Here is a 23585-nt window from a genome sequence, read left to right as displayed (position 1 = left end):
CAAAATAAGTTTCTATTTAAAAAGATACGAATAAAACTATAAAAATCATTTAATTATAATACTTCTATGATTATTACGTTGTTACCCTTCTGCGTTGCAAGTATAAATTATATTTCATATTTAGAAAACATTACACGATTGTGATTATTAAACATTTGAACCTAACTGATTGAGATGTTTCAAACTCGAGCTATTGTCTTCGGAAAAATTAAAACTCGATTGTAATAACCAATCAAAATTCACGTATCAATATTCATATTTAAATTAAATAGATTCTCTTTAAATGTTACAAGAATGTTTATTATTTTATATTATTATTCCGATAGTTTATTGTTTAAAAAATGATAACAGAAAATTTGAAAAGACAATCTCAATCATTGAAAATAAATTTGCCCTTAGTCATTATCTTGTAAATCAAAATGTCGGTATATGTGGAGCCACTCGTCATGTTCTATACTATCGTCCATTATGTTCCGTTTCCGAATAGCAGAAGACATCGTTTCGCGGGAACCAATCACAAGTGTGATTCATTTCACATCTCTGGGTTTTTGGTGCTGCTTCTGACGTGCGCAACAATTTTGGGTGGTGGAGGTTCTTGTTTTTATTATAAAATTTACAAAGAGAATGGCAGCACAGTGGATACGAAATGCAGTAAGTAACACGTGTCAATCCAGAAATCCTAAAAATAATAAGTGTCCTACACGTAATTGTGATCCTTCCCAAACAATGAGGTTAGAATTTTTCATATCTTGGTTATATCTTTCTGCTGAGGGTTCTAACAGCTTGGCAAACTATCTCTTTTCCTTATATCATTTATAATTTTTCTTTCCTCCTTTGACATTATATCAATTTATCAGTACCACCTTCGTACTATCTTTCTTTACGAAATATAGTAGTATTCCGCGTGTTCTTTTATTAATAATTATCAATCTTATTGATATTTGATTAACAGGCCCCGAAAATTGGCTGTGTCCGTTTTTACAGCAGTAAAGTTCACAAATGCACACTTATTCCCGGAGATGGTATCGGACCCGAAATTTCAACTGCCGTACAAAAGATTTTCGATGCTGCCAAGGTAAAATGGTTTTCATAAATAATTTTATAAGTTAACAGTTTTCGTTATGCACGATATTTCTAGGTAATTGCATGTCTTATCAGTCGAATGGAAGTATATTGATAACATGTGTCCACTTTGACATTTCTGTTACATTTTTACACAGTAGATATCACATTTTGAGTAACTGTTTTAATTTTTTCATTATTTGCGGTTTGAACATTACAAGGTGACCCTAAATGTCCTACTACTAACCTTAAGGAGTTTATTTTAATCTTACTCTTATACAGGTTGATCCAATTGTAGGCTAATTCAGTCTGCTCTTGTTGTAGCTAAGGTATGTTCTTTTTAATTTATATATTTTTTATAAACACAGTGTATATTTTGTGAACTTCAAATAAATGCATGAGATTATTAATTTGTTTTCATTTATATGTGTAATAATGATGCATAATGGTTTTAATATTGAGAAACAACAATGTACTATTTTTCAGTATGAATGAAGAAACTTTAATAGTATCACTCATATATCATGTATTGCATAACACTGTTACTCAACTGTTAGTATCTATATGTATGTTAATATATACCTATACATTTTATTCTTTCATATAACAGCACTAATAAAGATGACTGTATCCAATGTTAGATAAGATTTTACCCAAACATTTTGTATTTCTTCATATGCATTCACATATACTTGTAATATTATCTTAAACACCAGGTACCGATAGAGTGGGAATCTGTTGATGTAACACCGGTAAAAGGTCCAGATGGAAAATTTGGTATTCCACAAGCTGCCATTGATTCAGTTAACAGAAATAAAATTGGTTTGAAAGGACCATTGATGACACCTATAGGAAAGGGACATAGATCTTTAAATCTTGCATTAAGAAAGTAAGCCTACTTTTATCTTTGTGTAATTAAGAATAGTTAAGCGTATCTACTTCAAACATCCATCCATATTGTCTCAGTCTTCGTATTATTGTCTCAGTCTTTATATATTTGTTACGAGTTGTTTAAGTTACATATTTACATATGTCAATGTAAACATGTAATTATTTGAAATAGTGTAGATTGCTTTAGTGTAGACTGTAGCAAGGATTTAAAACTATTCGACAATTTATATATTTTTATAGCAATGAACAATTATCCTATTTCTTTCTTTTATTCTTTTTTTTTTTTTTTCAGAGAATTTAATTTATATGCCAATGTTCGACCATGTCGATCCTTGGAAGGATATAAGACATTATATGACAATGTTGATGTTGTCACTATCAGAGAAAATACAGAAGGAGAATACTCTGGTATAGAACATGAAATTGTAGAAGGAGTTGTACAATCAATTAAATTGATTACGGAGGAAGCTTCCAGTCGAGTAGCAGAATTTGCTTTCCAATATGCTCAGGATAATAACAGAAAAAAGGTTTGTAATCTACTTATTCAAAAATTGACTTAAAAAAAGAAGCTAACAAATATTTTAAATAACTATGAATTTCCTTAATAGGTGACTGCGGTACATAAAGCAAATATAATGAGAATGTCAGATGGTTTGTTCTTAAGGTGTTGTAGAGAAGCTGCACAAAAATTTCCGTCTATTAAATTTGAAGAAAGATATTTAGATACAGTATGCTTGAACATGGTTCAAGATCCTAGTCAATACGATGTACTTGTAATGCCTAACTTATATGGTGATATTTTGTCTGATATGTGTGCTGGACTTGTAGGTGGACTTGGTCTTACACCAAGTGGAAATATTGGTTTAAATGGTGCATTGTTTGAATCTGTGCGTAGACAAAATTTTATATTTCTTTTCAAATATGACAGGGCGTGATTTGATAATAATTTTGTTCCAAAATAGGTGCATGGGACTGCTCCAGATATAGCAGGTCAAGATAAGGCGAATCCTACAGCATTATTACTCTCTGCTGTAATGATGCTTAAATATATGGGGCTAAATGAACATGCTAAAATGATCGAAATTTCTGCTTATGACACTATTAAAGAAGGCAAACATTTAACTGGAGATCTTGGTGGATCTGCAAAATGCAGTGAATACACTAATGAAATTTGCAAAAAAGTTTCAGCATTAGCTAAATAGATGATATAAATTTTATTGGGTATAAACTGCCAAATACTCGTAGAAATAATACATGTGACGTAAAACATTGTTTTTAAATATCTCCGTAATTTTTTTCTTTTTTTTCGAAATATTTTTAAAAAATTTGTTTCGAAACAATTTATTGGATAGAATTGCAGAGATGTTCAACGTAGGTAAAGGATATCTTTTTCATTTATATCTGCACTCATTTAGATAATTTGTTGAGTACTTGAATTAGTTTATTGTAAAACTTGATGTTACTCAACATTTGTAGATTTGTTAATGTGTAATAGCATTTAATACGATTTTATTGCAATGCGACTGAATACGCGTACATGTATGATTGTCATACTTGCTTATTGTAAAAGAAAGATTCTAATAGAATCTGTAAAAAGTAAACATGTAAATTAATTTAGGAATTCTGTACAATACCCTAGAACGAAGTTGTTGATAATGTGTGCCTCGAGAAAGAGTTTCAAGAAGTAACATATTGCGCAGTATTACACGTAAATAAAACATTATGGATTCTATGTGTTGTGTCCATTATTTCACCCATAGATCATTTGTGAATATAATTATAAATATTGAAAAATAACGCTACTAGCAATAATTTTTCAGAAATGTAATTCATATTGTTACATAACTCATTATTTTTTGTGTTTTTATTAACAGTAATATTTGAATAATAAAATTAACAAATATGAAAATTTAGATTTATTTTTACGATCAAACATATTTATAGATATTAATATTCGTTTGAATATCATAAGATGAGAATTTTTTAATTATGCTAATTTTCATTTCTGATGTTCTTACGAAATATTTATTGTAAAAAATATAATTCTTGTGGTATAAACGCTACATAATTTTATCCCTTACAATGTTGTTATAGCGTCCGTCTTGGACACTTTATAACTTCCCCTTTCCTCTACTCTTTCCTCCGTAGTACAGTATGCTTCTAAAGAAAATTCTCAAGTATGAGAAAAGTTGTCGGCTATATTTCACAGCAAAGGAAGAGGATGGGATGGGGGAAGATCCGGTGTCATCTTCGCTGCTCGTTAATACTTTCTGTGATTTATCGAGATTCCTCGAGTGAATAATGACTGACCTCTTGTAAATTTTTGATATTAAATTTTCTGTTCAACTATGATATATAGAATCACTAAATTTTCAATACATATGAAACTTTTCTTTTTTAGCTTTTCGAAACATTTATTACTGAAACAAATATTTTCTAATTACGATATTAACGAAAGCTCTGATTTACGAGCCGACTAGTCAAATCTGTCAAATCAATTATGCAGAACAAGATGCTAGTTTTGCTTTAATTCTCTTTCGGCTTACGGAAGATTGTTCGATCGTTCAGAATACTGATTTCCAAGCAATCGTTTATTTAATTTTGTTTTAGACGGAAAATTAACCAGTGTGTTGAGGATTTAAGCGGTATCGGCGACCGGGGCAGTCGCAAGGTGCATCATCAGTTGTGGCGAAGGGCTGGTTACACAAAAGGTGGAACACTCGAGGGCGAAGTGCGGAAAGCAAGGCATGCATATTCAGCGTGGAGGCGCAGACGTAGTCATAGGAATAATAAAAATTCGAGGGTTGAAATTATTTAGATTTATGCTCGCTCTCTTGTTCCGGTGCTGGCGGTGACGAGAAACGATTCGATTCCGGGGAACAAATTTCATGCATTATTCAGGACTTGCCGCAATGCACCCCAGTCAATGGAACCGATCCTTTGGAAAAAGTCGTTTTTAATCTCTCGTCGCGTTCCAATAATGCACATGCACACCCGCTCACCTCTTCCCCTCACCTATTTTCATGCCCCGCGCGCCCCCGGTTCGCTTTCACCCCTTTACGAGTGAAAACCGTGTTTTCTGCCTTTAAAGCGGACGCCGGTTCGAACGCGAACAATAAATCGGGGATCTATCGGTATCTACCCCCATGAATACGCGACGCTCTCAGTTTCGAGTTCCGCGATTTATTTTCCGTCTCAGTGTTCATAATCGCTGGGCCTGATCGTTTCGGAGAACCGTCAAACAGAAATGTAAAAAGCTGCTGACGGAGCAGTTACGATTTTTCTGCTCAATATTCTCTCTTTCTCTTTCTCGTTCTTCTTTACTCTCTTCCTATGTTAATGGTTTCGCGCAAGTGTTGCACCAGTTCTTTCCTCGCCGCAGCTTGTCTCTTGTATTCAAAGTAATGATATTTATTAGCTGTCAGTCTGTTAGCAAAGAGAATTCTACGAAATTTGTCTTATTAGAGAAAGAATTATAAGAACACATTGTGGAAATTTGGAAACGATCTTAGAGTAGTATAAGCATATATACAGACAGTAGAGCTTCGTTTATACGAACTCCATTCATTTGACCGCAATTTTAGTTAGTGTCCGATTACGCGCAGAAATTCCTGCCGGTTGGTTTCTATTATCTGAACATGCATTTCTATTACGTGGACGAGAAATCATAGACAGTAGAAAATATCGGTGAATTTCTGATATAAATTCTATTTTATATAAATTATTTGGTTCTCCGACAAAGTCAAATAAACAGAGTTCCGCTGTACGTGTAATTAACTGTTTGAATAGTCACTATATCACTATAGTTTAAAACGTTTGTGTCAAAATCTCGCTTTTTTTATACTATTTTTCATAAAACTCAGGCTGAACTATTAAAAGTTATTGATTTCATAGAATGAATGAACTTTCTCATAATTGGATGCTTCAAAACGAATCCATTACTGTCGACGAAAAATGTTTCATAGATAGCGAAATAAACCCGTCGGCAGCATAAAAATATTTTAAACTCGATTCCTACTCAATTTTTAGCCACTGTTGCGAAATAACAAAACAACATGCCTCCACTTTTCGATATAATACAAAGCTTCCTGATGAAAAAGAAAAGGAAAAAGTATATTCGTCGTTCTGACCACATGAAACAACCCTTCGTTTACAATTAGACCAATAGGAAATTATTATTCGTTTCTTCGTCCGTTGGCAGATTGTACTCTTAATTAATCATTCGAAAGAATGGTCTGTAATCGCCTTACGACGGATTAATGGGTCTGTCAGCTGTCACGAGGAAAGTTCTTTTTTTATTACTTTTCTTGTTTCGATCGAGCTTCGTCGAGCATACGGTCCTCTAACTCGTAGTTCTCTCTGAGTACGCAAAACGATGAAGAACGGTTGGATATTTGTGAGCATCCTGACGACGTTCGTAGTTGTCGTTAATGGACGAGTTTATTATTTGCCGACTCTGGACGAGAATCGATACGACGACTTAACTTACCCCATTCCGAATGAGCAATCTTCGCGGGATTTGGATCTGAGTTTCTTTGCTGGGGATTCGAGCGAGCCTGATAGTAAGATACATCCTGTTAAAAAGGTAAGTCGATTCGTTCCTGTAAAATTTTACCTTTAAATACATCGATTGACATTGTTACGATAATGGACAGTATTTATCTAACATCTTTTTATTCCGGTCGAAAAAATATAGAGATAAGGATCGTGAAGATTGTTGTTCCATTTTTACAGCGAATAAAAGCAGACTATGTAGTTTCCTTCGCAGTTACATAATGCATTTGAAAACACGCAATCGAGAACAAAAAGAAGTGGACAGGTAATGGAAATAAGTGTCAGCGAAGTTTCGTTAAATATGGCTTATTTACGCAAAGACGTAAATATTAGTTTCAATTATTTACTATAGAAATATACATATAATAAGAAAAACTTAAAGAAATTATTAGTTCGATTAATCTTCATTGATACCTACTTCCACTACCTGTTCATTTATTTTTATCCCCGACTCTGTATATTTCTTCGTTCAAATGATGTTTCCATTATGTTTATTGTCATAATACACTTTATTCATGATAAAATTGTGGAAAATGAATACCAGTAGAATCATGAGTTCAACACAAAATAAATAATTTTTATCGATCGTTCTTTTATCAGTTGTTAAAAATATAAAAATACACAATTAATTAATTATATAAAGTACGTGATTGTCTTTTCCGTTAAATCATCTATAGAATTGATACCAATTCATCGAAATATCGAGGGAATTTTCGTTTCATATTGTTTAAATTGCTTTCTTTTTAATACTCTCGAAAAGCAATTAAAGTGGAATTATGGCATAAAACAATCGAATACAAAGAAACATCAATTAGAATAGTGTTTTCTTCTTGATAAAATATCACCGATTATTTCATTACAAAATTAAAAAAAAATTGACAATTCTGACGAGTTCAATTTTTTCAGAGAATCCCTTTTTCTAATAATCCAATAATAATCTAATAATCTAATAATCTCTAATAATCAGTAGATTGGACATCGATAACAATCGTAAATTAAAGTCGTATGAACTTTGTATCTATTAATTCTATTCATCGAAAAATTTTCCACGTAGATGCAGATACTAATGCGTGTACTAATCATGTATCATGTTGAAATTAGGTGTACACGCTTGTCGCGCCGGAAAAGCCGGTCATGGAAGTGAACAAAGAGGAGCTACCGATCACGCGTTACAAATTAGTCGAAGCACCTGTTAAGAGAGTCGGATCAGATGATATTATCATGGTCCCGGAGGTGAACCGCAAAATGGTGAAAATCGATAGGAACAGCAAGGGCGAAGTGATCTTGGAGCTTCGCGTTATCGCTAATCATGATACTGTTTGAGGAATTTATCAGGTATACGAACGAGCGTGCATACTACAGATAATGTGATAAAAATAAACTGATAATTTTATAAAACATAAATTGATAATTACGTACTATTTTTCTCACTGGAAAGATTAAAAACTCGATCGTAATATTTAGAGATGAGATAAATAAACAACGTTTATTCAAATATTTTGTTTTTGAGATCTATAACGTCGATCCTGAATTTCCATAAAAATTAAAAAATTTGAGTAATATTTAATTAAAAAAGAAAAATTTTAATTTCTAAATAATTAATATAACGCTTCCGAGATTCTTCTTTCCAAAAGTAAGAGAGATTTAACGTTATTTAATATCCTACAATTCCCATTGCATTTTTCTCGAATTTTCATCGAAATAAGTTGAAATAAATCAAACTCGCATAAAGAAAAAGGAAGGAAAGTTAGCAGATACTTCGAGACAATTAATCACCAAAGAATATCAGAACAAAAGAATTTCTCGAACGATCACCCAATGGAAATCCACATTGGAAACGCATCTTCATCTCTCTAATCGGCCGCAAACACGTCGACGAACTTTTCCATTCAGCCTTTGCAAATGAGTCGGCAGATCGATATCTCCCGTCAGATTTGCCCTCGTCCCTAAAAGCCACGTATCTCTTGTCATTCTGCGCATACATATCGGGGACTCGGTTCCCCTAATTGTACTCTGTCAACGGCCGTGTCAAAGAGAGCCATGTCGACAACGATAGACAGAGAGACGAAACCGGGAAACAGTATTTCGATCGATGAAGGAGAACCCTGGATAGAAGTTTATTAGTCAAATAACGTCAAGAGACTGATGGGGGCGAGGGTGTGACCATATCCGGCTGAATATGACGTTCCCTTTCTGTGTGCGTTCCTTCGAGGGTACTCCCAATTATAACGAGTGCCGATGCATTCAGGAAGGTGAAGAAGCGGCATGTGCCGTACACTGTATCCTTCCTTCTTCTGTTTCACTCTGAAAGATCGACCTCGAGCGCAACGAGCATTCAGTCCATTCGTACTTAGATGGTACTCGTGAAAATGTACCTTTGAGTTTGTGTGTTGGACGTAAGTTACGATCGTAAGCTCGTGCAGTTGTTCTAGAGCAGAAATATTTCTCTGTCGTTTTCTTAATCTTGTTTTTTTTTTGTTCTTGTAATCGGATATCTCGTAAGTATTTTCATCTCTATAATTTAGTAGTTGGTTTTTGCAGTTGTACATTTCGTAAGTTTTATTTTCTATTCGATAGAATTTCATAATTAAATGTCTGAATTATTTTGTGGTTTTTGTGATCGAGTATATGAGAGTGTTTGTAAGCTTCTAAGTCTACCGATTTGATTTTTAATCAATTGCTTTTTATTAGCAGAATAAAGCGGAAGAGACTGTTCTATTTTGAAAGATTTTGCAGCTTTATTATTCGAGCAAAATTTTGTCAAGTTATCTGTTATAAAAGCGGAATTAATATTAAAGGTACAATCATCAGTAGAAAGTTTGTCGCAATGTAGGATATGAAATGGTGTACGGTAATTTTCGAAAGAATACGAATTCGTTCACGTGATTGAATCGCATTACTTTTATTACGTTTAATATACAGGTCGAATGATTTCTATTAATACATATAGATACAATAGAACGCTACTATAATATGTACACCGCATATCACATATAGTTGAATTCGTAGCAGAGCGTTTCCGGCCCGCAAGGGATCTCTAAGATCCTTCTTGGTAGAAAATGACTCTTTCGAGCCGAGTCTCGAGTGTAAGATAGGAAGAGTCTTCAAAGAACGACAGACACGGTGGTACAGATTGCTGAATGAAAAACTCAATGTATCTGGAAAGTACCGTGACTAAACTGCGATATTAAAAAATGTCGTAAGTCTCACGCTGTTCAGTTGCGTATCGAGCGTGAATAGATAGCAGGCTTATGTATTGCCTGGTTTGTCAGATTAGAGCAGCCACATCCACATTTACGCAATTGATGGCACCGATAAAAGTTCGAGGCTGCTAGTTTTTCAATGTATCGTTTCTAAATGTACAAGGTTGTCTCTAAATATTCACATCGAAAATAAAGGAAAAGAAAAGATGGAACGATTTAGTGGGAGGAATATCTCAGAAAATTAGCAAGATATTCCATGTTCTTTCGCTATTAACATTCTTTGACACCGTGCATAATTCAAAAGGACATTAACATATTGTCAACCGAACAATTTACATTTGACTAGAGAAATTGCTACAATGAAGTTTCTAAATGCTATAAAGAATCGTAAAGGATAAAATTCGATCTATGGTATCGAGTGTGAAATAAATTATTTTTAAAATAAAAGATATTATTAAATAATTATGCAATTTTTTGTCAAATTGACAATCCGTTGAATTTGATTGAATTGGAATTTCAGTTTTTAAACATTCTATATGAACGACGTAGTCGAGTGAGAACCAGCTGAGATTGTAAGTGTCGGAGCTACATCTATTTATACAGTCAAGAACGAAAGAGAATCGTTCGATTTTCACGAGTTATTCGGTTACTTGCGAATTCTGCTCGTTCGAGGTATCTCCCTTCGGCTCTTTCACATAATCCACCACCAGTTCCAACCCTATCAACGCTCGAAGATCCTTCCTCTCTTCTTCCGGACTTGTGGACGCAACCGAGATTTCTTCCGGTTTTGGAGATCTTTCGTCTGCATTTTGTAACACACAAAAGCTTAATTAATTAGAGATACGTTCTTCTAACAAATCAATATTATGTATAATACGAACATTTTTTAAATTTTATACAAGAAAACATTTCATACGACATAATGAGATTTATCTAGTTCATGACGAGATTAATTGCGAATATCCTGTTTTTCATTTGTGAATATTAACTTTGTACCGTATGGAATCGTCATTTTTACTACTACTGTCATTACTCTTATCGATAGTTGAAATCATTTAATTTGAAATTCAAGTTAACTTTTACTTCGAGCCTTAAAAGCTGTCTAGTCGAAAAAAAATTACAGAATAATCTCTTATAAACAGTATCGTAATTTTAACGTTGTTCAAAAAAGATTTCTTTCTAAACAGATCTCTTTCTTGTTCACTATCGTAATCTTACACAGTTCGATCTGTGTTAGAAACATTTAGACTTTTAATAATCAACAAATTTAGATTTTTAACGATGAAAACAAATAAGTAATTCTCTATACAATCGCACACGTTTAGTTACATTAAAACACCATGTCAGAACACAAGTTACTTCAACTGTATTAACAAAATAAAAACCAATCGTAACAAAAACACCAATCATGCAACAAACAATTATTAACACCCACTATTATCAATGTCCTTTGAACTATCTTCGCTCTCGCCAGAAGTCGATGTTTCGCTCCTGGTTGCTTTCCGTGCCTGGCCAATGTCCCTGTACGTCCTAGTCAAGTGTCTCAAAATATAATTAGTGCCACGTAGATTTTCCTCGCTGTTCCTAGACGTGCTAGCCTCGTCTCTCGTCAAATTTAAAGGTCGATTGCTATTATATTCCTTGGATTGTGGCACACTGAAGGCGGAACAGTGTTTGCCTTTGAAGGGCAGTTGTCTCTCGCTCAACTTGCGATCCCAGATATGACCGGATACGCGAAGGTCGATGAAGAAGTGTAGAGGATCGATGCCAGGATATGATTGAGGCATTGGATAAGGTGGATACCAAAGTGGACCAGGGAGGAATTCCGGGTTGGTGACGTTCCCGGGCAGACCGAATCCTTTCACGCCCGGAAGCATATCGCAGCCCCTTCCTGGAAGGCTGGGCAAAAAGGTCCTCGAGAAATCGAGCTTCTTCTGATCTGACAACAGGGGCGGTAGCTCTTGATTGCCAATCGCGCTCTTCGTACGATCATCGTACGGGCTTCTGTCGTTGTAATTGCAATTCTTACGGTCGCTAGAGTGAGACTCTTCCGGCTTGACTTTCTGCAATTCACTGGCGAACATGTTTTCCGGTGGTTGAGCCTGCTCAAAGTGACGAGGTCGTTCGTCGAAAAAGCTCTTACTCTGCTTGCTAAATTCAGATTTATTTTCATCCACCGGTTTCAAAATGTCTGTCCCGAAGTTCGGCTTCTGCTCGAAGTTGCCCACTTTACTTGCGGTGTCGTAGCCGTCGCTTTGCTTGCTTCCGTTCTCCAGTCGCGTCTCCGCTTGCTGTGGCGGCTGTTGAGTATGGAAATATTTATCCGGCGGCTGTTGCTGCTGTTGCTGCTGCGAGTGATGGTGATGGTGATGATGTTGTCTTTCTTTCGTGGTTAATTCTAAGGGACGATCCCGAGCGTCTCGCCAAGATCTTTTGCGACGTCGAGGTACGCTCGTCGTGTTGTTCGCCGATGATACTTCCGTCTTTGCTTGCACAAACGAACGCAACATTTCGCTGAAGAAGAAGCTATGCGGTGTTAAGGGCACGTTGTACAGGTATGGAGGAGTCGCTGCTAGAAGGCGGGACACCAAATCGCCGCCGGAGAGCGAGGCTGGACTCTTCAGAGTCGACGGATCGCCTGTGGTCGTCGTCATGTTTCTGGTTTTCGAAGATGAGCACTGGAGAAGTCACAAAATGTTAAAAAGAAGCAGATAGTAAGGGTTCGTGATTGAAATATTCCGTGGATGTTCGTTTGCATTCACGGTTAAAATTCATTGTAAGTATTTGAGGACAACTTATGACAAAATTTGGATATGGAGGTTATTATTAGTTTGATCAAGTGTAATGTGGAATTTTGATTTGATATTATTTTAAATAGAAAGAAAAGAATCTCTTGTATCTGATGTATCAACGCAAAAGATTGTGGTAATATCTGTAATATTAATTTTAGATTAGAAAATTATTTCATTTTGAAATTTTAATAGATTCTTTACGTTAAGTATTTAGCAATTTTTTCAATATTTTCTCTAACCAAATGACATTTAATGATTGGTATATTCCATCCAGAAGATATATTCTATTTTCCAACATATTGTATTAGATGATATGCAAATATTATCAAAATTATTTCAAATATAAATAATACTCCTGGAAAATAACTTTGATTCTTTGTATTCTAGGGAATGAAGCAAATAAAAGCAAACGATATTCCAAAATAAAGAATTTACAATCATACATATAGAGCTAACATAGCAACCCTGTGATGAATTTGGTAGTCGAACGTTCAACACAGCCAAATCTTGGAATACTACACATCTGCTTGGTTCCCAACAATAATCGAACGCATGGAAGATCGTTGTAGGTAAGTACGTACAATCCTCAGAGCAGAGACGCGCTACTATTGTCTTCTGAAATTAATTGAATATCCGCCGTTGTTAAGTCTAAGAGCAGCAGGCAATGCCTATGACTGGCTAAAGGGATGAGTAATACTAGGGCTTGCGTCGCATCATCCATTAAGGATTACTAATTTCTGTCAAGTGCACGTTCGGTTTCGCGCGAATGTCTTGCAAGGAATTCCCGAGAAATCATTAATGAGAATCTACGATCGTAGGTATTTCAATTAAACTTCGTGCCACGCTCGTATGAACAGTCGCATCAGCAACAATTAGTAATTAGTAAGGAAGTGTTCCCTACATACTGATTTTCGTGATTGATATAGTTACAATTTCTTTGATTTGCATTTACTTTATCCTAAGTTCTCGTGTATTTTGATTTTTTCTGATTAAACAGAATATACGACTTAAGTGAGAAATTTCCACTTTTTTAATATTTAAACTCTTGATATCAGTTTCGATGTATTCGTCATTTGTTTTGCGTTTTAATAATAGTACGATTCTATGAAGATTTCTAATAAATATATATCCAAGTTATTATTAAATATAACTTTCAGCATCGATTGCACTTGTCATTTCTATAACGTTTTAATAAAGTTTTAAATAATAAATTGCGTATTATTTAGTACACAGATTGTATTATCTTATGCTCATACTTAGATCTCTATGGTAATTAATACAGTCAGTAACAGCATCCTTCGAAAATATCAGAAGTAACTCAACACTTTGCTCCGTCTTTCTTTACCGAATCATTGCGCGTATGACTCGTGTATAACAGGTTGCTCGTTCACAGGCTTCTAAAACCTACACTTTCAAGCCTCTGTTACGAAAGATAAATCAAACTCACTTCTTTTAATCAAAAATTATTTCCTCTATGATCCTCTACCACTCTGCGTTTGATTAACCTATAACTCCGAAACTTTCTATGCATACAGTGTCACAGTATAAATAAAGTATAAAGTATATTTGCATTCGCAAAGACGGAACGTGGTTGCAAGCATTTTTTGGAAAAAAGAATAAATTCGAGAACATACGTTTTCCATTATCTCCAGGCCGGTATTCTCGAGTCGTTAATGTTCCGATGAAAACCTTCTTCATCGCGACGGAGGAATTAGAGGGCGACTTTTTGTAAACAGTTTTAGGCGTTGGAATAAACGAGAACGACAGACAACTGTTAATGCGAGTGACGAAGCGACGAGAGGAAAATTTTTACTGTCCATTCGCGAGAATCCGTGAAGTCTTCCAGGTCCCTGGCGAGATTCTTTCATCGATAGAAAGAGAGAAGAGTGTAACGGGGCGTGGAAAGCAGAATGGTGGTCTGTATCCGTGTCCGCGCACCGAGGAGGGATTGGGTATTGTTTCGGTCCATTGTTTCCCAAACAAACGGCGTCCACGTTGTTTCGTCAGGAGATATGTTCAGCCAGACAGGCAGGACGAACAGGAAATGGACTGCTGTCAGTTTTACTCTTCGTGATAAATACGGGCTCTCGTCGTCGGTTCTCATTGCAGCGCGTCCATAATTCCCGTGCCGTCTCTATCGTTGTTGAACATCGAACGGTGAAAATCTTTTGATTTCTGTCAGAAGCGAGAGTGAAATGGACCTGGTTACGCTTTCTACGTATATTGGCGAATATTATTTGCTCGTTATGCGGCACGAAGAAGAAAGAAATAGCACTTTTTGATGGAAGGAATGGAAACGACTTCTGTACTCCTTTTAACACTGAAGAATTTTTAATTATTCGGAAGAAAATTCTAAACGTATTTAGCAGGCAGTGAAAGTTTTTCTTGAAGATCTTGAAAAACAAAAAAATTAACGGGAGATCATATTATATCATCGTAAAGTTACTCGTTTCTTACGCAATAAGATTAAAGTTGCTATTTTCTTTATACAAATCTCATATTGTGATTGATCTTGTATTTACTTAACCATTTGAATGATAAAATGTTGACACAGACTGTGTCGAGAAAACAAGGCAACTCTAAAGGCTCAGATACGTGGGACTTCTGAAGAATCCCTGGAGACGCGAAACGATTTTTTCCCCTCCGTGATGGTTGCGATGAAAGACAATAGCGACGCGTTTCCATTGCCTTACATCGTGGTCTTCTTAAACAGGAAATTTTAAAGGCTGGCTGCGTCATGAAATTCAGCGGTCGCGCTGTTTTAACCAAGCTTGAATTACACCGACCGCGGAAGAGATCTTACATTTCTAGAACATTAATCACGAGATCGTTGTAGCCACTTTACTCAATCCTTTTTTCCTCTGTTTTCTTTTTTATCTCTTTCTTACATATTCTTTTGTTTTATCTTTCCATAACGTTGTAAAAAATTCACGCCGAGAAAGAAGCGAAGAAACTGCAGCAAAATTTACATCCCCCTATACTTTATGGAAACGTTACAGCGTCTTCTCAGTCCCTTGTATTTAAATCACATTATCCCGAGATAAAATAATTCAACGTGCCGGTATGCTCCCGAGGATACGTCAATTATGCAAAAAGTGAGAATTTCCATTGCGTGGTCGGTTCTTTATTCTATTACCGGCGCAATATAAAGAAGCCTCCCGGAAAGTCTCCGTGAGTATTTACTTGAGATTCTCTGGTACGAAACAATTTATTCCCCGCTGGGTTCTCGCCCCTAAAAGTCAATGGTAACACATTTTCACCGTCAACCCTCGTAATATTCTATTTAAGTATCCTTTAAAAATTGTAATATACATTTCTCTCCTTTCTCCATTTTCCTCTCTGTAGTTATCCTTCGATTCTTATCTCCTATATCGTTTCTATGTATTGTATAACAAATGATCTTGTAATTGTATAATGCTCTGTAATTGAAGCATATGTTTACAAGTGATAATTGAAAATACACTTTCTTTTATCACATACTTCTCTACTATATATATCGATGTAAGATAAAATAATTAATAAGCGTTTTAACAGTAAATATAATTATGAATTATTCTTAGTAATTATTTCAATCAACTATTTAGTAGAGAACATAATAATAATAATAAAGAAGCGTCCCAATCTCGCGAAAAGAATTGCAATGATGTTACAGCGAATTATTGCTTATTAAACATAAATATTAATTTAATACGAATAAATTGTACTTCAATTATCCTTCTTCGTTTTATCCTATCTGAGAAGGTGATAGAATAATGAAACAATAATCTGATATAAAACGAAATACGGAATATCTTTTGTATATCAACTTCTGATCACCACCTATCATCATAAAACATCTTACACGGTACAACGATCTTCCTAACACGCATGAGACCGGAGCTTTTCAACCATCCTCTAAGCAACGCGTTAACCAATTTTTTCCTTGAAGGTATTGATTTCTTTACCATCGATTACGTACATGAAACATTTTACGTAGTACGACGTATAATTTTCCTAATAGGTACAAAATAAAAAACTCTTCTCCATCTCTTAAACGCATCAACTAACTCTTTCCTCCAACAACCCCTCTGCAAGACTATAATAGAGCAATGAGTCGTGCTCGTCCTAACCTTGGAATTTTACGGGCTTGCATTATCGTTCCGTTCGAGGCGAATCTTTGCGGTTGGTCGAAGCGTCGCTCGGCGTCGTCGTCGACGACAACGACGACGACGTTTTCCTTTCCGTCTCCTCGTGACGTAGTTTCAGTTTCACGCGGAAGGGGAAGGCCGGTTTACGATTCATAAGACAACTCGGTGGATTGAATTAAGCGAACGGTGCGGCAGCTGCCAGTCCGTTTCTGGTTCTGTCCGCGCACCCACCGCGAATCTGCATAATCCCGTTCACGTCGACGATTCTAATTGGCGGATTGTTTCAATCTCTGTCGCCGCGAATATTTGCATTGCTGCTCCTCTCGTTTCGCCCTACCCTCCCTCCCATTCTCCCTCATCCGCCTCTTTCCCTAACCATTCGACGTACGCTCCTCTCTTTTCCTAATTCGTTCCTTTCCACCCTTTCCCTGGAACGATTTCCCTTTCACCCCCACCCTTGCACATCTTAATTTCTCGTTTTCTTTCTTCTTTATGTACTTTACCCGCTTGTATACCTTCGGCCTTACTCCCCCTTTTTCTGGTTCGTTTTACCCCTTTCTGCAAGGATCTGTCGTGCATCGTATATTGCTCTTTTACCCGTTATATTTTATTTATTCTTCTTCATGCGTGTTTGATCCTCCCTTTTTTGTATCTGTTTCTATTTTATTTATTTTCTTGATCTTTACGGTTTATTTTTATTCTTCCAAAAGTTTCCTAAGTATCTTTCTTTCTTTCAGTTTTATTGCGTCTCGTGTTCTTATTCCTTATCTTTGGTTTTTCCGTTTTTAGTATATCGTCCAATATAATCTGCTTTCCCATTTAATAAGAGTTTACTCTGTTTTTGCTTCTATTTGTTTATTCGTCTTTTGTAGATCCTAGTTTTTGATCATCTCACAGTTCTGTACCTTCTCGTTAAATCTGCCTTTATCTTTACTCATGTCTTTCTTAGTATACCCTGCCTTGTGCGTCCTTCTCTTGTTCACATTTTCGTATACTGTACATTGTCTATTGATAATTTTGCACAGGTCTCTTTGTCGATATTCGATTACCCTCCATCATTGTCTTCCTCACGTCGAGAAATAATTCAAAGCTTTTGTTTCACTAAAATTAACAAAAGGATCAAGCAAAATACTATTGTTCTTATTTTTCATACAATTCCCTTCTTTTTTATATATCACAATAGTATAATACATAATCCGTAACACATAATATATTCTCGCTACAAACATCTAATGCCAAATTTTATGTAATTACAAGCAGTTTGAGTCACGCGAGTTATTACCATGCGTCCACTGCAATTGGCATATTGTTTTTCTTTACGGTCGATTAGTTTTACGCAACGTACCTCCAATTCTCGGCTCGCGTAATTAAGCAGAAGAATATTAGATAAGAGGTCGTGTGAAAACGAAGCACAATAATGGTCAACAAGGGCAGTAAAGAATCACACCTATGCATGAAAAAATAGCGAGTGCAACGTCGAACGAGATTTTATCAATTATACGAGGCCAGAAACGAATTAAATCTTAACCTCGACAGGTATTTCAATCGATTTGTCTTCGTTTCTTCGCTTCCCATGTCTTCGTTCTCCCTTCGAGTAGCGGCGATTTCTTTACTGTCAGCATAAACATTTTTATTGCGACCAGACGCGGAACGATCTCGCTTTACATAGAGAAAAAAAAATGTCAGTCGCAGTAGAACTCGGTTTTTTTATGGTTGAACTCTCTGCGTAATTCGAACGGTCCTCTCTTCCTCTTTCTGTGTGTATTCATAAAAAAGGAATAAAAGAGAAACATGCACGCAACGAAAGACGCGAAACGCAGAGAACGATGACGCACCGACAATAAATAAAGCTGGCGCACCGATACGAACTCTTTCGTTAGCGCTTAAGATTAGTACGTAATGGTGTATCGTGGTTTGAAGGAACGGCCAGGGGATTTGAATGCTTTCGAGGGTGCACAAACTGCGGTATAATCGATAACCGCAAAAGATTATAGAAGAAAGGGAGGATTAATTGGTTCGATGAGATGCCAACCGAGATTCTTCTGGTGAGAAATTGTTCATTGAGGAAGATAGAGGGTATTCGTATTAAATCCTTCAATATTCTGTTTTCTGGAAAGAACGTTTATTTTATCAAAATCTTTCCGTTTGAAATGCATATTAACGCTATGTAGTTGGGTATTGACTGGACCAATATGGGAAAAGGCGTATACAAGCCCGTATTTGTACGTGAAAACGCTATTGCTACGTGTTCCAATAATGTGTTAAATATACAATTCAAAACAGGATGTGTTAACCTAGTGTTTCATTAAAATTTTAATTCTTGGACTTGCAAGTAAAACTTAGTGTACGTGTAGGATGCGCAGATTATAAGTTTATAAAATTTAAATGCAATGGAGTATCGGAAACAATCGAAATATGCGCGTTTTCAAGGAACGAAGCGTAGCTAAAGATTTTCGATATATATTTCGATATATATTATTTTAATTTATTTATTAGCATAGTAATTGTAATCAATTCGACTAACAAATATCTAGATCAATAGCGATAAGTAATAGTATATAGAAATAAATGAAATAATTCTTTTTGTTACCTCAAATGTGAATTTGCAAACTGCATTTTGCCATCTTTACTCAACTAAACAAGGATATGACGAACACGTAATCAGTGCTGTTGCACACGCGGCTCAAAGGAAGATGTACGGGCCGATTTAGGATTGCAAAATGAATTCTCATTACTTGTCACGTGATACTCACAGGATCCTCTCGTTAATGCTAATTTTTAATCGATCTTCTATATTCACCGTCGTTTTTTCTATTTCTGTCATTATTTGACCACGACGTGGAATAAATCATTGTCTCGATCATAAATCACAGTCCATTTTTACATTTCATTTTACATTTTTAATCTTATTTCAATGCAAATAATAACCCATAAAGAAAAGAGAAACCGAGGACACTTATTTGATAATAATATCTGCACTTCACAGAATAACTCTCTTTGTAAACAACAGATATGAAATTAGTTAATAAATTATTCTAAATCAACTTGCCGCATCCCACCACTTCGTTTTACCACAATCAACACCACAGTCGTTACGCAATAAATCAGATTCTCCCACGTGTATCATCCTTCGTGAAATCAAGCATCGAATAAACTTCCAAATCAATAATCAGCTCGAAATAAAGAACACTAACCGATTTTAATCGACACCGTTCCCCAAAACACCATCTTCCATGCATGTTACATTAATCTCAACAATTTTGCACAATTTCAACGCATTCGTCTCTTGCGCGCAACCAAAGAAGAGGCGATCAGGTCACATGGTAGAGACCATAAAATCTCCTCAAACAAATCAACAACCAATCTCAAAAAAGAGCAAAGATGCAAAAAGACGAAGGAAAGAAATAGAAGTAAAAATAAAAAGAATCTACGAAACAAGAAATTAACACTCGAAATTGTATAATGAAGTAACGCAAATAAAAAAAATCGGTAAGCAAAAGTTCGACTCACCTATACACGCGGCGACAGGCAGGTGGTCCTGGGTTCCGGTTCTCCTCGGCGGTGATCCAGAGGCGAGCGATCTACGGATCGTACGGGAAGCGACAGTAGCGTCGCGTGCTGCTCGTGCCAGCAAATGAGATAATAATCGGAGGACTCAGTCACTCGTCGTCGGGCACCGTGGCAGGCAGCGGTGGCAGGGTGGTTGTTCGGCGGCGGTGCCGAAAGTGGGGGTTGTATTCCATCCCTGGCGACCGTCGACGACGAGAGTACGAGCACGAGAATGACAGAGAGGGAATAAGGGACCTGCGATACGGGGGCGAGAGGGCGAACAAGCATGATATAGAGTGCGAGAAAGAGGGAGAAAGAGAAATCAGAGGGGACGAATGGTAGTAGGAGGAGGGCTGGAGGCAGAGGGTGGTGGTTTTTGAGATGATCCGGCCAATCTGCGCATCATTTCCCCGATGCACCCCGCGTCGCGGCAAACCGGCGCGGATTCCGCACCACCGCAAGCACCGTAGAAGCCCTGTTGAATGCCACATTTTGAGACGAGGATGGAAAGAAAGAGACGGTAAGATCGACCACGGCTGGTGGACAAGGACGAAGGGCAGAGCAAGGAAAAAGGAACGAGAGAATGAGAGCAAGAGGGCGGCATTAAAAAAAGAGGAAGCGAAAAGGTAGAGAGAGACAAGATGGGAGAGAGCAATACAAGCATAGCCTTGCTACGGGGATGAAAAAAGTGGAAAACAGATATAGGCAAAAGAGAATCTTTCTCCTGTACCCGTAGCTTCTTCCCACCCTTGCTCGCCTGTCTCTTCGCGTCTCTTTACTGCGTTCCACGGACGTATCGAGGATATGTTTACACTGCCGGAGAAGAATCTCCGCTCGCGTACGACTGGAATATCGATCTTTAAATGCACCACAGAATTGAAACGTGCGTGCCTTTGTCAGTTTATCTTAAAATGGGACCGATGGACGTTCTTCTTGAAATTACTCGAAACGATTGTGAAGACGAACGCGATGAAACGTGGCGGAACGCGGTAATATAAATAATTCGGTCACTTGTTTCGGTTTCAGATTATACTTTTATATCACGATTTTTATAAACTAATATTCAATGTCTACAAAAAGTTTTGCATACCTACACATACATTTATTATAGAACTTACATACTAACTAATTATATCCAAATATATCAAACTTTTTATTTAGTTATACTTCAAGGCTACAAGAGTTTGATACTATGAAAATAAAAACAGAACTTGATAAAGAATATTTTATTGTAAAATAAGGGACTGTACAAATACTTTTTATTCTATACCATTGCGAATTTAAAAAATTATTTATACATGTCAGTTTTCTAAATTTTAATTCTATTATCTTCTAATTTCACCTAATTTTATATTAATAGAAGAAAGAAGAGTTATCGAATACCTTGAAGGAATAATTTATGAAAAAAATTGTAACTACGTGCATTTTAATTAATGTTTAGTTACCCTAGTAGATACGTATAAAAGATGTGAATGAGGGTTGGTGTAGTGGAATGGAAGAAGATAGCTGTTTTGCCAGGAAATGTATAGCAACCACAGGCAAACAAATTTTCTTCGACGAGCTGAATTCCGCGAACAGATAAATGGCAATGGGATTCGTGCGATGGTTTCGATTCAGAATTTAAAGAATTTCGAGAGATTCCTCACTGCCTCGAACGCAGCGAACACGTTTTGTTAAGCCGCGAACGGGGACATACGATGCACGATACAGCTTTCAATGCATCAGGGATCAATCCACGCTTGCATAGGTACGCATAGTGCGTATTTAATTTCTGCGTTCAACCTACCGATCGTGGAAAAAATTAAACAAATTAATCAGAAGTTATCTTATTTCGTTTCACTTAGAAAATTCTCGTATTATATTTGTAAAATACAAGATATTAATATGTTATCGAGCGATAATGACGAACATAAAATAAGGAATTGTTATACCAAATTTAACTTAATTTAGTTTAGGGCTATTACTTGAAACAGAAACTTAAAGGTTTTTCTATACATATTTATATGTTTCAAACTACAGGAAATGTATTTTAAAAATCTATATTATAACGAAAGTAAGAATAAATTTTCTTATAGTATAATTAGTTAAATTTATGAGGAAGCATTACTTACATAGTAAACGTGATGTAGTAATAGTAAACGTAAAGGAAGAGTAAATAATCCTGAAAAAGATAATTGACCATACGAGATCGGTCTAAATATTTATTGTTCAATGAGACTTATCGTACAGTAGACGGATTGTCCTTAGTAACAGGTTCTACTGTATGTGGAAGTTAGGTGACCGTTCACATCAGACCCTGAAACGGTGCTAATTGGCCTGTTGCGAAGGGTAATGTGCGAAAGCTCTCGTAACACTCCTCACACCGCCCTAAGCCAGACTTACTTCCGGTTGTGCTTCGATATAAAGGCAAAGATTAAGTTGCTTTCATTACTTACAATATTTTTACGGTATTTATTTTTCTAGTAAAATATAATATAATTATAATTTATTTTGGATTTTATTACGAACAGTCCTGAGTTTTGAAATAAATATTAATTCATACGAAATATACAATTTGTTTAAGCAGGATGAAACTATACAAATTTACTATACTGATTTAGTACACTTTCAAATAGTTACAAAAATTCCATATTTTCATTATAGAAGCGAAATGTTCACGTAAAAAGCACAGAGTTTCAAGAAAATGCACTGCTTGGTCTTCTTTTTCATACAATAATAGCACTCTATTTTGCGATCAACGAGAAATCAGCTCAACTTATATGAACCTCAAACCATACAATGGACTGGGTCAAGGTACAACGATTTTAACCAGATGCTTGGAATTCCCAAATGGCGATAATCCCTCCGTATTTCAGGGATACCTTCTACCTCATAGGCAGACGTTATGATTAAACCATTGACTTCTTCTCGTTGATTCACTCCTTAATCTAAATTCTCTTCAAATTAATTTCATTTATCGTGACCTCAAAACACAATAAACTTGCTTGATGATGGTTAAAGTTTCTACTCAAAACACGGTATTACTTAAAATTCAAAATCATTAATGTTCGACAACACTTGGCCGAATAAGATTTGAAAAGAATCGGGCGAAGGATTAAACTATGAAAGTAAAGTATAACGATTTCAAATCGATGATCTCCAATTGAGAATGAGAAAGAGGGAGAGGGAGGTGAAGGCCAGCCCAAAGTCCAGAAGGGTGCTTCGCCTCGCGGGCAAGTACCCCAAATTTAAATCGTCGCTTCCACGACGACACCAGTGAATCTCCTCTGGGCGATGGCGAGAGAATTCGAAGAGGCAGGGTGAAAAGAGGGAACGAGAGGGAGGACTCGGGGGAAACAATTTACCCGAAATTCGCCTCGTCGCGTTTGGCGACTGGATACACTCTTATTTGTCCCCTCGGCAATCTG

General features: G+C 36.2%; 3 protein-coding genes across 4 annotated transcripts; 2 read left to right on the top strand and 1 right to left on the bottom strand.

The window, feature by feature from the left end:
• The first annotated feature begins 463 nt into the window (after positions 1–463).
• On the top strand, positions 464–3685 carry LOC132909882 (probable isocitrate dehydrogenase [NAD] subunit alpha, mitochondrial). The gene is made up of 6 exons (XM_060965073.1): positions 464–651; positions 953–1075; positions 1779–1951; positions 2246–2480; positions 2562–2840; positions 2916–3685. The coding sequence occupies exons 1-6, from the start codon at positions 625–627 to the stop codon at positions 3153–3155; spliced, it is 1077 nt and encodes a 358-aa protein (XP_060821056.1). The 5' UTR covers positions 464–624; the 3' UTR covers positions 3156–3685.
• Positions 3686–6154: 2469 nt separating this feature from the next.
• LOC132909888 (uncharacterized) lies at positions 6155–8006 on the top strand. Its single transcript, XM_060965088.1, has 2 exons — positions 6155–6538; positions 7609–8006. Exons 1-2 carry the CDS (start codon positions 6329–6331, stop codon positions 7828–7830), a joined length of 432 nt encoding a protein of 143 aa, XP_060821071.1. The 5' UTR covers positions 6155–6328; the 3' UTR covers positions 7831–8006.
• A 1378-nt stretch (positions 8007–9384) lies between these two features.
• On the bottom strand, positions 9385–20437 carry LOC132909836 (uncharacterized). 2 transcript variants are annotated; one of them, XM_060964969.1, is made up of 3 exons: positions 20140–20437; positions 11146–12388; positions 9385–10512 (listed from the first exon to the last, which is right to left on the bottom strand). In XM_060964969.1, the coding sequence occupies exons 2-3, from the start codon at positions 12362–12364 to the stop codon at positions 10349–10351; spliced, it is 1383 nt and encodes a 460-aa protein (XP_060820952.1). In that variant the 5' UTR covers positions 12365–12388; positions 20140–20437; the 3' UTR covers positions 9385–10348. The 2 variants fall into 2 exon arrangements, with proteins under 2 accessions (XP_060820952.1, XP_060820943.1); XM_060964960.1 differs by lacking the exon at positions 20140–20437 and adding an exon at positions 14137–15932.
• Positions 20438–23585: the final 3148 nt, after the last annotated feature.

Source organism: Bombus pascuorum, chromosome 1 (assembly GCF_905332965.1).
Source record: "Bombus pascuorum chromosome 1, iyBomPasc1.1, whole genome shotgun sequence".
NCBI lineage: Eukaryota > Metazoa > Arthropoda > Insecta > Hymenoptera > Apidae > Bombus > Bombus pascuorum.
The sequence above is the reverse complement of the archived record's forward strand: the minus strand, read 5'-3'. Positions and strand labels throughout refer to the sequence as shown.

Excerpts from the sequence above, each read along its gene's own strand:
- LOC132909888 (XM_060965088.1), top strand. The coding sequence starts at position 6,329 with ATGAAGAACGGTTGGATATTTGTGAGCATCCTGACGACGTTCGTAGTT. Across the intron at positions 6,539-7,608 it reads AGATACATCCTGTTAAAAAG|GTGTACACGCTTGTCGCGCC; the intron begins GTAAGTCGATTC and ends TGTTGAAATTAG.
- LOC132909882 (XM_060965073.1), top strand. The coding sequence starts at position 625 with ATGGCAGCACAGTGGATACGAAATGCA. Across the intron at positions 2,481-2,561 it reads AGGATAATAACAGAAAAAAG|GTGACTGCGGTACATAAAGC; the intron begins GTTTGTAATCTA and ends TTTCCTTAATAG. Across the intron at positions 2,841-2,915 it reads ATGGTGCATTGTTTGAATCT|GTGCATGGGACTGCTCCAGA; the intron begins GTGCGTAGACAA and ends GTTCCAAAATAG.
- LOC132909836 (XM_060964960.1), bottom strand. Across the intron at positions 10,513-11,145 it reads TTCAAAGGACATTGATAATA|ACGAAAGATCTCCAAAACCG; the intron begins GTGGGTGTTAAT and ends TACAAAATGCAG.